Source organism: Ascaphus truei, chromosome 5 (genome assembly GCF_040206685.1).
Source record: "Ascaphus truei isolate aAscTru1 chromosome 5, aAscTru1.hap1, whole genome shotgun sequence".
Taxonomy (NCBI): domain Eukaryota; kingdom Metazoa; phylum Chordata; class Amphibia; order Anura; family Ascaphidae; genus Ascaphus; species Ascaphus truei.
In genome coordinates this window covers 243412291-243429133 of record NC_134487.1, presented here as the reverse complement: position 1 = coordinate 243429133, position 16843 = coordinate 243412291, and the positions used below count along the sequence as shown (strand labels likewise).

General features: G+C 40.5%; 1 protein-coding gene across 1 annotated transcript in view; it reads right to left on the bottom strand.

The window, feature by feature from the left end:
* The window catches only part of SLIT3 (slit guidance ligand 3), a 765483-nt gene that overhangs the window by 17123 nt on the left and 731517 nt on the right, over window positions 1-16843 (bottom strand). Inside the window, exons 30-32 of the mRNA XM_075601882.1 lie at window positions 13035-13172; window positions 10736-10976; window positions 6740-6870 (exon numbers count right to left, since the gene is read on the bottom strand). Coding sequence (XP_075457997.1) covers window positions 6740-6870; window positions 10736-10976; window positions 13035-13172 — 510 coding nt within the window. The remainder of the gene's footprint in view (window positions 1-6739; window positions 6871-10735; window positions 10977-13034; window positions 13173-16843) is intronic.

The following is a 16843-nucleotide window of genomic DNA, read 5'->3' as shown; positions in this document are numbered from 1 at the left end:
ATGACGTAGATCTATATTTCTGAAGACCTATCAGGTCAGTCCTTTAGAAGGTATAAACATCTACAAATAAATCTACGTTCCTACTGACTGGCTGTAACATTGACAATGGTTACTTGGAATAATAAGTGGGAGAAGGGGTATAGGATCACTTCACTATATATTTAACATTTAAAGGCTTGGTGACCCAAATCTGGTGACAAGACCAGCTAAATAAAAAGTGAATTGGAAAGTCTATTTATCCCACTATTGACTTTGGCACAAAATCCTACAGTTTTACAGAATTACTAAGTTCTGAACTAGACATCCAATATTTATATTTTATTTTAATGCTGTTATTTCAAACCCATCTAGTGGTCACAATTTAATGAAATCATTGACTTTGAGCTTTCTGAAATGAGAAAGCCCTCAGCACTGCTTATGATTATTGGTCATTTGTTTTTTCTAAATAAACCACTTTTTTGAAGACTCAAAACGACCACGGTCCAAGAAAAACATACCAAAAAATGTAATTTTGCTTAATAAAAATCTGTTATGACAACTTAAAAACAAAACACCATGTAACTTAATCCACAGTGACAAAGTAACAAACTAAAACAGTCACAGAAATATGCACAAGTGCAATCATGCTCTATTACTAAATAATGGTAATAATACATGCTGGAGTAATAGTATATAATTAGCATAAATAATATTTGATATAATAATTGAATGTAGATCTTATTTTTTTAACTTTAGAAAGAGTAATGACCAGAATTCGTTCCCAATAATCATGCATTTTTTCTCTATTTACTCAAGTATCTGACAAAATTAATTTGCGTCCAAATAAATACACTAACTCTGACATTGTGCAGAACAAACACTATCGAAATATGAAGATGACAGATATCAAAGATATATGTCAGAGCTCAGCAGACTAAGACCATAGTGAGATTTAGGGGGTAGTTCAATATATTGTATTCCAAACCTCACTGGTTTGAATGGAGCTTAACACGGTTGTGACCCAGTAAGAGTTCCCTTAATATACTGTGAAGTCACTTTCCCATGCTGGCGAAGAGATCAGCTCCATTAAAGTAAATTAGACTTAAATCTTCTGCAGCACAGGGAAGTGGCTTCACAACATCTATAATAATAGTAAAAAAAGCCTGTGTCTGTCAGAGCCATAACTCCAAGACCATGAAACCTAGCAACATGAAACTTTGCATGCATACTAAGGGGACTCTATTGGTTATTTTTTTATTTGGGGATTTATTTATTTTTTATTCTGTTTCTCACTGCTCTGCTTCTGATTGATTGTTCCCTCACTGTGAGGCCGTTGATTGGTCGGTTTCTCTGTGATTGGTCGCCATGCTGAGCTGACGGAATCCGGACATTCCTTAGCGGGAGAGTGTATGTCGCAGGGGTGATGGTATTAGAGAGGGGCGTGGGAAAGGTGGGGGTGTAAGAGGGAGGAGAGGTGGGGGTTTAAGAAAGGTGGGGGGGGCAGGTGTGGGTGTAAGAGAAGTAGGAGTGACAGGTGGTGATGTAAGAGGGAAGGCAGTGGCGTAACTATATTGTCACTAAATCCCACAATGCGGGGTTTGAGAGCATGGGGCGGGGGGCGCTCCCGGCTCTAGCTGCAAGTTGGGCCCAGTGGTGGACAGAGGTCGGGCCCAAGTTATGTGCTGGCTGCTGCTGCTGGCTGGTGCTTCTGCTTGATACAGGGGTGGGGCCATTGCTGCACAGCCAATTCCTCTTTCCCAGAGCAGCCCTAGTGTATCAATTCCTCCAGGTAAAATTCTTGGGGAGGTGTGTGCGGAGGTGGGATAATTGTGTGTGAGTGGGGGGTTTATTGCGTGTGTGTAGAGGGTTATTGTGTGTGTGTGTGTGGGGGGGGGGGGGATTATGGTATGTGTGTTGGGGGAGTGATTGTGTGTGTGTGTGTGTGGGGGTTATTGTGTGTGGGGGGATTATTGTGTGTTTGGGAGGTTGTGTGTGTGGGGGGGGTGGATTGTGTGTGGGGGAGGAATTGTGTGTTTAGGTGAGGGGTGGGATTGTGTGTGGGGGTGGATTGTGTATATGCGTGTGGGGGGAGGGGTCGAGTGGTGGGGGGCTTGTCTGTGTGTGTGGATGGGAGGATTCTGTGTGTGGATGGGAGGGTTGTGTGTGTGTGGTGGGGAGTTGTGTGTGGGCGGGGTTGTGTGTGCTTGGGGTGCAAGAGAGGGATGGGAGAGAGGTGAGGGTTTAAAAGAGGGAGGGGTAGAGGTGGGGGAGTAAGAAAAGGAAGGGGGAGATGTGCAGGTATAAAAGAGTGACAGGGAGTGAGAGAGGGGGTGGAAGAGTGAGAGCGGGAAGATAAATACATTTGGGAAGGGAGAGGGTGAGAGGTGGGGAGGTGGGGGAGTGAGAGGAAGGTCACTGATGGGGTGTGAGTGTCACTGAGGGGAAAGGTTACTGAGGGAGTGTAGGATCCAGGGTAGGAAGGGAGCAGCAACATCAGGAACACCCAGAAAAAAATACAAAAATAATCATAGTGTGGTATGAAAATTACATATATGTCAAACTCTGAGACTTGGCTCTTATGGTGACCTACTTACAAAAAGTAAGATTCAAAATAGCAGGTTTGTATTAGTGATGGATCTTTGGACACCTCAGCTTTGGACCACAGCAAACAGCAGCATACATCAATAGGGTGGTGTCAGGCAGGATGGTGTATTTACTCTGGCAGCAGCTCCCAATCAGTCATATGCAATCAATCAGAGATAATGGAGACAATAGTGCTTTACCAAATAACACAAAGTTTTATCATAGAGACTTGCAGGACATGTACTCACAATATATTCAATGAGCACATTCACATCAAGGTATCTTTTAGGCAGTTGGATATCGGCACGGCAGATGGAAAACGAATCCCTCACTTCACTCCGCTCACTTGTCCTCCACGAGGGTGCCCCCTCGTCCGGTGCCGGATGGTTGGCGTCTGTCGTCACTTCCTGGCCTGGCGGTGACGACTTCCGGTAGGCGCAAGTAGAACGGGGAGTAGGGGGAACGCCGGTCCGCAGCTCTGCCTCCGTGGAAACAGCAGTACAACAAACAGCTCCCCAACGGTGAATACAGCTGGGCTCTGCTAAACTGGAACTGGAACTTCTTTGGCTCAACGCGTTTCACTGCATACCGCAGCTTCCTCAGGAGCAATGATTAAGTCCCCTACTGGGTGTTATTTAAATAGCCTTCTCAATTAAGGCAATTGGTGATGTAATCAAGCATGATTCCACACAGGATAGTTAACATAATTACACACAGAGTCTCCCAAAATGGGTACATGATCTCTGTGGCCAAAAAAACGACGCAATAAAATACTTTATTAATTATAAAAAAATATATGAAACTGAGTACCTACATAGTTTAAAAATGATTAAATACTAAAATTAATTGGGGATAGTTAGATCGAGATGCTTAATGGAGGGTAGATATGTTTCTCTCTCTCTCTCTACCCTCCATTAAGCATCTCGATCTAACTATCCCCAATTAATTTTAGTATTTAATCATTTTTAAACTATGTAGGTACTCAGTTTCATATATTTTTTTATAATTAATAAAGTATTTTATTGCGTCGTTTTTTTGGCCACAGAGATCATGTACCCATTTTGGGAGACTCTGTGTGTAATTATGTTAACTATCCTGTGTGGAATCATGCTTGATTACATCACCAATTGCCTTAATTGAGAAGGCTATTTAAATAACACCCAGTAGGGGACTTAATCATTGCTCCTGAGGAAGCTGCGGTATGCAGTGAAACGCGTTGAGCCAAAGAAGTTCCAGTTCCAGTTTAGCAGAGCCCAGCTGTATTCACCGTTGGGGAGCTGTTTGTTGTACTGCTGTTTCCACGGAGGCAGAGCTGCGGACCGGCGTTCCCCCTACTCCCCGTTCTACTTGCGCCTACCGGAAGTCGTCACCGCCAGGCCAGGAAGTGACGACAGACGCCAACCATCCGGCACCGGACGAGGGGGCACCCTCGTGGAGGACAAGTGAGCGGAGTGAAGTGAGGGATTCGTTTTCCATCTGCCGTGCCGATATCCAACTGCCTAAAAGATACCTTGATGTGAATGTGCTCATTGAATATATTGTGAGTACATGTCCTGCAAGTCTCTATGATAAAACTTTGTGTTATTTGGTAAAGCACTATTGTCTCCATTATCTCTGATTGATTGCATATGACTGATTGGGAGCTGCTGCCAGAGTAAATACACCATCCTGCCTGACACCACCCTATTGATGTATGCTGCTGTTTGCTGTGGTCCAAAGCTGAGGTGTCCAAAGATCCATCACTAATACAAACCTGCTATTTTGAATCTTACTTTTTGTAAGTAGGTCACCATAAGAGCCAAGTCTCAGAGTTTGACATATATGTAATTTTCATACCACACTATGATTATTTTTGTATTTTTTTCTGGGTGTTCCTGATGTTGCTGCTCCCTTCCTACCCTGGATCCTAAACTGCTGTAAGGGAATCAGTGCATATTCCCTGGAAGGTTGAGAGAATTCGTCAGTTTCACACATTTTTATATATTTTTTATATATTTTTTTTGATCACTTTTATAGTCGTTAAGCGCCTTTTCCAAGTCACTGGGTTTCATACTGAGGGAGTGTGTCATTGAAGAGAATAGATGTCACTATAATATAGAGTGGGACTCTGTGACTGGGGGTTGGGGGTGCAGCCTCACTTACTGGAAGGAGGAATTATTAATCAGGTTAAAGAGGACATCTTTATCGATTGATTCACAGTTTCAAGTCTGCAATGGCAAAGTTGACTCCAGAACAATGCAACCTGTGTGAAGCGGAGTACTTTACTGTAGCTAGTATTAAATAAAGACCAACATATACAGTATACCCATAACCAGTTATACCATTATGCCATATTAAGTTCATTGTACACATTGTACACATTGGCTAATTTAGATTTTCTGGGAATGAATTACAAATTGCATATCTTAGGGGCTGACAGGGTGGGAGAGCCAGGTGGGACAAGTCTCCCGGGTTCTGTGGCTGCGGGGGCCTGACCAGTGCTGCAAGTTGGGCCCAGCCAGAGGTCAGGCCCAACTTCTGTGTCCAGCTGCCTAGCCCCTGGATGCCGTTGCCGGGCTCTGGCTTTCCCCAGATGCTGCCTACCTCTTCCCATGCCAGCCTCTCTCCCACCGGTGTGTGCCAGAAGCTCGAGATGCCCAGAAGTCAGTACCTGCTTCCGGTGGGAGAGTCAGGCACAGCATGGGGGAGAGGCCCGCAGCAGCTGGGGAGAGCTGGAGCGCCAGAGGCCTGAGACAAACCCCAAGGTAAGTGTGTGGTATTTGTATCTGGGGGGAAGGTAGTGGTATTTGTATCTGGGGGGAGGGGTAGTGGTGTCTGTATCTGGGGGGGGGGGGGGTGTTGTGGTGTCTGTATTTGGAGTGGTAGTAGTGTTTGTTGTATTTGGGGGTAGTAGTGTTTGTATGTGGCGAGGTAGTAGTGTTTGTATTGAGGGCTAATGGTGTCTGTGGGGTGGGGTAGTGATGTTTGTATCTGGGGGAGGGAGAATAGTGGTGTCCGTACTTGGGGGGTAGGGGTGTCTGTGGGGGGGTAATGGTGTTTTGTATTGGGGGTATTGTGTGCATTTTGTGGGGGGGTAATTATTGAGGGGAGGGAGTGAATATTGCAGGGGGCGTTGTGTGGGTATTGGGGGGTGTCTGTGTGTGGTCAGAGGGGGGGGGGAGAATGAGTGTGAGAAGGGGGGATTAAGGGAGCGGGATTGAGTGAGAAGGGGGTAATTGAGTGATAGCAGAGAGTGGAGAGTGAGAGGAGAGAAGGGTTGTATGAGAGGGAGGGAGGAAAAGAGAAGTTTGATGGGGGGAGAGTGAGTAAGGAAGAAGGGGGAAGAGTGAGAGACAGAGGGGGGAAGAGAAATACAAGTGTGAAATGGGGTGGGGGCTCTCAAGGCCGCCGACATGAGGGGGGAAGAGGAGAGAGGCCTGGTCAAAATTCTAATCCTGGGGCCAGGGAAATCTGTCAGCAGCCCTGGCACGGTTGTGACCACTCCAGGTTTAACCTAGATACTACGGGTTTCGGCCACGTATCTCCAGGCTACGGGTTTACCTGAAAAATCTCCTGCTGGCGGCGGCATCTCCCAGCATCTCCCCCTGTAAATCCTGTTAACATGGCTGTGCAACGTCAAATGGCGCAGTCTTGCCATGACAACAGGATGCTACGCGACATCACGCAGCCTCATGTTGCCATGACAACAGGGTGTTACGTGATACCATGGCGCCATAAGGCGTCCCGTTGTCATGGCAACACGGCGCCATTTGACATTGCGCAGCCATGTTGATGGGATTTGAATGGGGAGATGCCGCCGGCAGCAGGAGATTTTTCAGGAAAACCCATAGCCGGAGATACGTGGCTTGACTTTGCGGGGGAAGATGGAGATGCTGCCACCATAGGTAAGAGAAATAAATGTAAAAAAATGTATTGCAAAAAGTCTCCAGTTAGTCTACAATAGAAGGTGCAACCCTGGGCCCTGGTGACATGAGATAAAAAAAGAATAGCTACAGGATATCAAACCCCTCCCAAGTGTTTTAGTTCACCATGTTTACAAACTAACTACAAAATTATTTAAAAATATTTGTCAGATTTTGCTGAAGTCCCCCAGGCGTAACCCCTCAAATATGCCACTGTCATTAGAACACTTTGGTCCTATGAGGGATTGCCCTTTTAATTTTTGTCAGAGACTTACCTATAGACAGTAGTTGGTGGGGAGCTCAAGGTGTCATACATTAGCCTCACGTGTCCTTGGTACAGCTCGACTGCTAAGGGATCATTGTCTCCTTTATATAGCAACATGCCATTGTCTTTATCCGTGGCAACCTGAAAAAAGAAGCAATGGCATCAAAGTCCCTAGGAACAAAATTGTATATGAGGCAGTTTGTCTTTTCCATGTGCTGGTTCACTGGAAAATCAAATAATTTTAAATGAGCTCTATAACTGAAATAGTGTTAATTTGTTTATTTAAGATTTCAGCACCCCTTTGAAGGGATTTGGCACCCATGTTGAATGAACGCCCCTAGGGGGCATGCCTGAACCTGCTTATTTATTCAGATGAGGAAAATATAAGCATAGTAAAAGCTTTGAAAAGCAGCACACATTGAAATTGTTAAAATACTTCAGACACACTGTAAGGTGATGATGGATAAAAAGAAGAAAAAATCCATCAACTGTACCGGGTGTAGTAAACACAGAACGTACTCCAAAGTACATCCACATGTCTCACACAGGTTTCCCAAACATGTTCCAGTCTCTAAAAAAGCAAAGAATGCACACACTGCAGATATTCTGATTCTGTGTATAGATTGCTATGTCTGTTTTGTAGCCTTTTGCCTGTTTCATATTGCAGAGCCAGCAGCCAAGCTCAATGTGACAACATCAAAAGGATGAATGAACTGTTCTTGATAGCATGTTTTTGGCTCCTTTTTCAGGCAAAGCTTTTTTAAAGCACCAATCCCCTCTAATCACCTTTGAGGAAAAAAATGGTTCTTTCTTTTAAATATTGTGATGTCTTGCTAATGAATTTAGAAATCTCACCACTTTTCAAGTGTGTAGTCGCATTCTGCAGATATCGTTGGCTGAAAATGTTTCATTTAAGTCAATAGTGATTTTCAGCCCAAATTGCCTACAATATATAGAATTTCTCCATAAAACAGTCAGGTGTTGGTTTATCATCCTTAAGAAAAAAAGCTGAAGAAGCAACATGAATGAATTAATGTTGGTCTCCAACACATCTTCTACTATGCCTGGGGTCTCCGCTTACTATTTAAGAGACTTACGATCCATGAACCTTCAAGCTCTGAAATCCTCTCTGACCTCTAAACTTTCTTCACTATGATCCCCTTACAATCTTGGTCACCGACTACCACTCTATCTACCAACTGCATAAACCAGCGAAATCGACTTCTTCTATGGCACACTCTGCACTCTAACCCTCAGCCTGGCTCAATATTCAGACATGCTTTCTTGGCTCCTGCACTCACTCCTCTGAGCGTCTGCAGAGGAAGTTTTGCACTTTGCCAATTTCCTCCACTACAAAATCCTCCTGTCCTGTTACATCTCAGCACTATTTATAGCCATGCAAATGTATTTCTCTACACTTATCAACACTCACAGATCCAACTCATGTAGCTTTTTCTTGGTATTTAATTCTCTTCCCAAACTTTCTACTAACTGTCTGTCATCCTTCTTCTCTCCTCAAATATTTGTTGACTACATTAAAAACAAGACGGACGAGAATTATCCTCTGTGCCTTCCTCTACACCTATTCTCTGGAATCTCCCTTCATCTACTCTTGATGCTTTCACCTCTATAACAGGGAAGGAAGTATCTAAATTACTCTTCTCCTTTCCCACTACTAACTTCCAGCCATATCCTATCCTTTCCATTACTTCCAACTTATTCCTCCCACCCATCCATATCCTCACTCACTTTTTGTAATGTTTCCCTCTCCTCTGGTATCATTACTATCCTTTTAAACATGAGACCTATTCTCAAGAATAACACCCTTAACCCCACCTGTCCATCTAACTACCACCCTGTCTCTCTCCTGCCTCTTAAATTCCAGAATCCCACATGCTCTCTTTCCTCAATTCCTTCTCTCTTATAGACCATCTCCAATCAGCTTTTCGCATTCCTCAGTCTTTTGAAACTTCACTCCACATTGCTAAACCTGTCTGCAAGGTGTAATACTGTTGCCCACCAATATCTCCTTCGCACTTTCAACTCCTTTGGTGTTCAGGACAATGCCCTCTGTTGGCTTCTTCCTAGCTCTCTCATTGTTCCTTTGGTGTATCTGTTGTTAACTCCTCTTCTTCCCCATTGATCTATTGGTTGGTGTACCTCAAGGCTCGGTTCTGGGACTTCTCCTCTTTTTTCTCTTTATACTCTCCCTTGGTGACCTTTTTAATTCAAGTATCACCAGTATGCAGATGACACACCGCTATCTACCCACACTGAACCTCACATCTGCAGTACGGTCCCAAATCTCCAACTGTCTCAAGTAATCTCATCTTGAATGTTGCTAGACTCAAACATAATATATCAAAGATCTAGCTGCTCATAATACCACCTAATTTAAGCCCCATAGTGCCCTTATCTGTATCATCACAGTCAATAGCACTAGTTCCCCAAGCCTATTGTTTAGGTGTCATATTTGACTCTTTGCTTTTGTTCTTCACTTAAATTATTGCTATCGCTAAATAGCAGGGGGAGAGGGGGGAAGGCAAAAACATTTCAATGAACATTGCTCATCATCTCCGCTGTTCTAGCTTCCAATATTCTTTAAAAAGCATTATTTTTAAAACATTTTTTAAATAGATTGTTAGCAATGTATTTCATTTAGAAAAAACAGGTCATTTTGTCTATCCTAGCAAAGCTCTTAAAGATTTTTTTAAGTCGTTTTAATTGATAATCTCATGAGCAAAATATGGCAACATACAGTCATAAGGTAACATTGTAGTAAAGCTAAATGGATTTAACATGAATGCTGAAATATCTTGGGGATAATTAATCAGGCTTCTATAATGTTTTGAGAGAGCAGGTAGCGGTATACTGCAAAGAAGGAGCCATGCAAAGGTTTGGAATGAATACTAAGTAACATTGATTAATAGACACTTTAATTTGTTTAAAAGCTTTATAAGCTTTTTTCAATAAGTACTTTGACTGTTCCTCAATTTGAGATGCTATTTAGCGGTTTATCTGGACTTGGAGAGTCACCCTACCATACTAATGCTTCTATATCAGTTAAAACAGAGACCATCAGGTAATGTGATAATATCTTTCTTCAAGATAAATATAATATCGCATTAGTGAGCTGAGATACTGAGGAGTAGAGCTGTATTCAGGACTTTTCATTGCCATAGACAAAGCTGCTGTACAATTTTCCAACAATGCCCATGCCCCAAGGGTGTCCTCAGCTTTCTGTCATGACCTTGATAAATTGTATTTCACAAGCTGGTGACACACTTGCCAGACTCCTAATTTGAGAAAGAGGAATGTAAAGGTTTTTCTTTACTATGGTTCTAGAATGGATGCGTTGACTTTAAATATGTGTCTCTTAAAATATTATGAAAGAATAGTGCTTTGATATACTAATAATAATTTACACAGACATGTACATACAAAATATTAAGATGTACTATAGAGCTTACATTCAATAACTCAGAGTCTGATAGACAGGGAGATAACGTTACATGCCCAAGATCACTAAAACCTGTCATTGGTATTCGAGCTGGGTTCAAAGGCACTGATGTTACCATTAGACTGCTCTAATCACCTGTTTAGTCCAGCTTGCGATATGGGAAGAGGTTGTATGGAGCAATACCAAAAGCAAATATGAGAAAAGGGTTTCAATTTTAGTCTCCCTTATTTTTTTTTTTGCTTTTTATTGTGTCACTGAAACTGAAACTGATCTGATTTTAAAGCAGAAATCTGGCCAAATTCTGGATTCGAACCAGGGGATCCTCCACAGATGAAACACTTGTTTTCAGCTATGGGGACCTCCCGATTCCCGACATACTTACAATTTTTGATGCCGGAGCACTACCTGTTTTTTTAAAGATAGCACCTGCGGTCATCCTTAGGAGCTGATGAGTAATGAATGGGTATTAATGAAATCTGATTCATGCACAGTGAAAATATAGTTTTTATGCTAGATAGCCTCATATGTTTTGAATCTCTGACATACCTGAAGGGAGATGTTTGCTTGAGGACGAATTTTGGAACCAGTAAGTTCAACGTAAGAGTCCTTGCCGACAAAGTTTACTGTGATAAGCTTCTCACACCTTTGACCTGCGAAGCCAGCCAAGCAGCGACAGATGGGCTCCTGTTGCACCACAATACACTGGGCTCCGTTTTGGCAGTCATAGTTGTCGCAGGGGCTCGTCTGTAGTAGAACCATTGGAGGGGAATTTTCACAGAAGAGACCACTTTTGGAAAAAAAAAAATCAAACCTTTTGGTAAACATACTTTCACATGAGATAGCGAACCATGCAAAATTTGCCCTTTGTGAGACGGGAAAAAATCCGCAGCTGAGTCAGAGTTCGCAAAAAGCGATTCCCATGCATTACGTCAATGCGTATTGCAATTTAATTTAATATGCTAATCTGCAAAATTTTTGAAAAGCGCTTTATTCTCTTGCAAGATTCTCTAAAATTGCTACATTTGCTTAATGCTGAGACTATAAACAGGGCCGACATGCCATGTTTAACTCGCTGTCTGGCAATATTTTGTTGAAAGTGCACTAATTTGTTGACATTACTAGCTCTTTGAGAACTGGTGAAACGTTTCACTATGCCTATCTAATATGCTGATTTTTTTGTGACTAGTAAGTTTAGTGCTAGTAACTTTAGTAACTCTACAGTTTAGAGTCTAAACCCTATTCACTTGAACCCTGCTAAAAACCTTTGTTGACACCGAGAATGAAGGCCTTGTGGTTTTACCATTGGGTTGTAGTCTTTCAGTCTTGGCCTAATACATTTTAAATCACACAAAAGAATTACAGTACTCTAGTGTACACAGTGTTAAATGGCTGAACACTTCCACTTTATTCTAATTCCAATAAATCTTCCTAAATGGGATGGAGGCTTCAGCTGTAGTTGTTCATGTAATGGCTTCCCACAGTGCAAAGCACAACAGGGAATCACAAGATAGTCATACAACAGAGTGATAAAATAGCAGGGTTTAGTTTCAGTCCAACAGCCCAAAAACACAGTGTACGTCCAAGTATGTGTTACAATAAAGCATAGTCTTTAGGTAGATTATCCACAAGCTATTTTCTAGGTCAATATTTTTGGTAGGGAGTGGGAGAGAAGTTTTAAGTCCCCAAAAGCAGGACAAATTAGATGCTCCTGAATTGTATACGGAGTTGTACAGGTGAAATGTGTTAGATGTGTGCTTTAAATGTATTGCAGCGGCAAAATATGATTAGCTACTTTTAAAATAATAATACCAAAATGCTACTCTTTTGCCAAACATAATTTGTAAAAAAATAATAATATATGAATTCCTTTTCTGTCCTTAATAAATTAATTGGAGCTTCAGTCTGATGTAAGAATTGTATTTTAAAGGAGCAATTCATTTAATATCCTACATGTTTTTTTTTTAATATATATATGTAAATCAGTTCTGTAGTATTAGATAATACTTCATGCAATTTTTAAATTCTACTCTTAATGCTATTTTTAATGAGTTTTAAAATACTGAGCATGCTTTGATTTTAGAGCAGTATTAGCACACCTCCCCAGTGGTGTAAGATTTTTGCAATATTTTCCTGTTTGTGACAATTTGTTGCCAATATTGCCAGCCATTTGAGCTGCAAACTGTAACAGTAGATAATGTTACCTTAGTAACATAAGAATACATTGTAGCTGCTGAGTTACACTAACTGAGGGATTGATTGAAACTGAAAGGCGGCCATTTGCTGATCAATCAAGGGAGAATAAATCGATTAGCAGCTTAGATAATTAGTTTTTAAAAAAGGTAATCAAAGGCTGCATATATTAATAATAATAATTAAAAAAAAGATTGCCTCTGTAAGACCATGGATTTTTCTACTGATTTATTACACAAAACTGCAATTTAACTTGTATATTAAGTTTGCTTTGCCTGTTTGGTGGTTTGGTGATGCCCCAGGTATTATTTTCTGGAGACTCCCCATTCTATAAATATTTCCATTTTATGTCCCAGTGTAACTGGTATGTTAAACCAGCTGCCAGCAAGGTCACTGCCCGCCAGCTAATGAATAATGGCAACATAGTTGTGAGGTGGCCATATTGGTTTTTATTAGGGATATCATAATGACAATGCCATTGCTGATCAGCTCACTGGCCATTTCTAGCAATCATATACCTGCGCAACGGGCAGATGCCGGAGGAAAAGTGGTCGTGCTTTGAGGGAACCCATACTGTAGTTCAAACGAACAATAAGTGCTTTAATATATTAAATAGTATGTAACAATTGTCTGATGTTAGTCAATATATTGTTACCTGAAGCCTTGGGGACAGGCACACGTATATCCACCTATGTCATCCACACACTGTGCTCCATGGTGGCATTTATGGCTGACACAATCATCTTCATTAGTTTCACAGTGTTTACCTACAAATCCAGGTGAGCATTCACACCTAAAGAATAAAAGAAACATCATTAAAAACACAACATCCATGATGACCCTTGAAACAAAATAATAAAAAAAAAAATCCAAGGTCAAAAGTGCTTCTATTACATTGTTGTTTTTTATTTCTGGAAAATATGTTTTAAATTGGCTAGAAAGAATTTGGTTCCAGTAATAAACATGCCCAAGTGAACAAACATACTCTATCACATATCTTGATTGAAATACAGTACTGGGAGAAAAAAACCCAGTAATGCTTAATTCTCATGTTTGCTTATCTGTTCGTTCTAAATGTAGTTGAACTGGCATTGCTAGAGGTATGTATGTATATCTTTTATTTATATACTGTAGCGCCATCCATGCACATAGCGCTTCACAGCAGTCATATACGTGACATAATAATAGAACACATAATGGGAATACGCGCCTCAGACATAAAAGTAACATTAGGAAAAATAGTTCCTGCATCGAAAAGCTTACAATCTAATGCTGACATTCCATTTGGATTAATCACTGATGCTGAAATTGGGTCAAAATAAATATTGTAGAATTTATTTATATTTCTTTATTTTTTACATAAAAATATTGCTGCTCAACAGAGTAAAGCTGTCACATGCTAGTATAATATCTTCAATCTGATGTTGACAATGCAGTAAATTACTCTGACAAGGTGGCTAGATAGCACACACACCATACAACTTGAGTTTAGTTTTACCAGAGTGGGGCAGCATGAAAACATCATACAAATACTGTAGTATAACTTTTTTTAAATAATATATTTATGTGCAAAGCTTCAATTGTACAAATGATATATTGTTAAACTGGAGATTCACAAATGAATACATATGACCAACATTGTTAAATTAAGAGTTCTTACAAATAAAGACTTTACTTTAGCATTGCATATCAATAAACTATACCCAACTTGAGTGTTTGATTTAAGCTTTCTGACTTTTTGAGAGGTGCTAGATAATATATTTTGGTTGAGATGTCATTACCAGAATTGAATTCACCACCTGAAACAAATAGGCACAACGCTGTAGACAGGATGTACACAGAATTCTGGGGAAAGACTTTCCCATGCTTGGCTGCAATTCACAGATAGAAATTGCCACTGTTGCAAATAGATACAAATCCCAAAGAAACCAATGGGATTTTATTAAAACCAATATCGTGGTGCTTTTTGCCTCAATTTTGCAGTCTGAGCACTTTGATGAACAACCGCTCGTGTGTTGTTGTACACAGATTTTTTTCTCTTAGTTTGTACAACTTTAACTTTATTATATATACTGTATAAAGAACATTAATTAAGGATCTAAGGGATGTGAATGTGTAACAATTATGTAGGCTGTGTCATGTGTCAAACTCAACTATGTATCAGCTTGGGTAACAAATTTGCACATTTTCATTGCTATTTAAAAAACTTATTTTAGTATGTAAAACTACAGAAAGGGTATTATGCAACATGAATCAATGAACTTTTCTTGTCCTACATGTATCTGTACATCTCAATTTCAAATGATAATTTATATTGCTGCTTTAAATAAAACCACTTAGGCCTTCTTAAACATCTGCAATAAAAGTCTAAATATGTATTTTATTTTAAACGCCACTTTAAATCATACCATTTATTATGCTAGGTGAGAATATGATCCTGGCTCTACAAATGAATTCCCCTTCTTGGTTCTGCTTCATAGGTGACTGCTGATATTCAAACGTATTAATTTGTTCTTTCCTCGAGTGTTTGTTACAACTAGGTCAATGAAGTATTTGGAAGTTAATTCATCCCAGAATGTAGTGGCAATGAAACTGACAGCACACCTGTTTCTAAGAGTCCGTTACGTGCCTGGAAAAGTCGAAACTGATTTTTACACTTTCTATTCTTTCCTTATTTGCAAGCCAAACCGTGGTCTAAAATGAACAACACGTCATTCACACGACAATGGCTGTACTCAGAGATCTCAGTAACTTTTTCAACCCTTATTTTCTTTTATTTCCACTACGCACAAAAATAAAATTCCAACACATTTGTATTCACTTCATACTGCAGGAGAAATGTAGACGAAGCTGAGCCCAAAACATTTTGGTGGCTATTTTTGGAATGCAGTAGTCGGCACACCTGACACTTCTCTAATGAGCACTTGAGTTACAGGTAGCATCTAGTAGGAATGAGGGGAAAGTGGATAAGCCACTCCTGCCAAAACTCACAGATCTAAAAGATACTACATATGTAGAAAAGCCAAAATTGCTATCAGATTTTCTTTATATATTTTCTTTATATACTTCTTTTGGCACACACAGTTTCACATCTAATATCACATATGGTTTATCTTTCTCAATAAGATTTTATCTGCCCTGCCATCCATTCTTATCCATATGGTTGCAGCTGTTTACTGTACAATTTCTGATTACAATGCTGTTCATAGTCCTTTTGGGTCTACTAATCCTCATCTCTCATATTCAGTAGAGACAGAGGATTGAGATCAACATCATTAGTTTATGCAGCTGTACTCCTGCTAGGCCACTTTTAGATAGCTGTTCAACTTAGTAGCACTAGAGAAGGTCACCTGTATGGCAACATACACTGGCGACACACTTTATTCGAGCTCGGCTAGTCCCACGAATTCGGGTATACCCGGGTGTATTGAGGTTTGTGACTGTTTTCTGCCCGAATGCATTGAGTTATTTTCCAAGCAGGGATTGAAGCATTTTATTCCCGCTGGCTGCAATACTGCACAGTATATATATATATACTGCATTACAATTCATGAATTTATGCCATCTGGTAGACACGCGAAGCATTGCAGCCTATTAAATCCTAATCATTATCATTTAACAGATCAGCCGCCCATCAGCCAGGCATGAACCCAGGCTGGGAAGGCAAATGCAACGAGGCTTGTCAGAGGTGAGGAGCGGCGCATTCCAGGTATCTGCCAGGTACATACCGGGTATTTGCTCGAATAAAGTGTGTCGGTGCAGTACAGGTAGTAAAATATTCATGGAGGTACAGTAGATCTGCTGAGCTGATATTATATTGATCTGGTGCATTGTTACTTATTGGAAGTTGGGCTAAGAGCAGGGAGAAGATGGTATGCAGCCCATTACTAGTTTGGTCCTCTCTATAGCTTCATACATATGCACCTACTGTATATAAAGAATAGCTGATTAGGTGGCATTGTTAAAGCTGAAATCCCGCCTAAAATTAGTATTGATTTTTTTTTTACATAATTGGAATTATGGGGGTCCCTCTGAGCTTAACCTTGTTATTTTCAACTGCCTTCCAATAGGAAGCTGCAACATCATCCATTGTGGAACCCTCGTGGCCTGCAATTTGGCGGCCAATTTGAATCATTCAGGAGGGAAAGGAAACCCTCCCATCTAAAATTGTAAGTATGCCTGGAATCGGGGGAACCCCAGGGCTCATAAAATAATGTGATTCAGCTCAATGGGATTCCACTGATATTAATTAAGTAAAAACAAATATATATATATATATATATACCGTATATAAAAAATATAATAAACAAGGCACACACAACTTTCAAAAAGTAGAGAAGAAAAAGCTTCAAGCAAAAAATAGACATTTTGGTTCTATCAACAAATACTCTTTTTTATCTACTATATCTCTCCTTTAGGCTGCAAACTTGAATAATCTCGTTGCTACTGAACAAAATAATTATG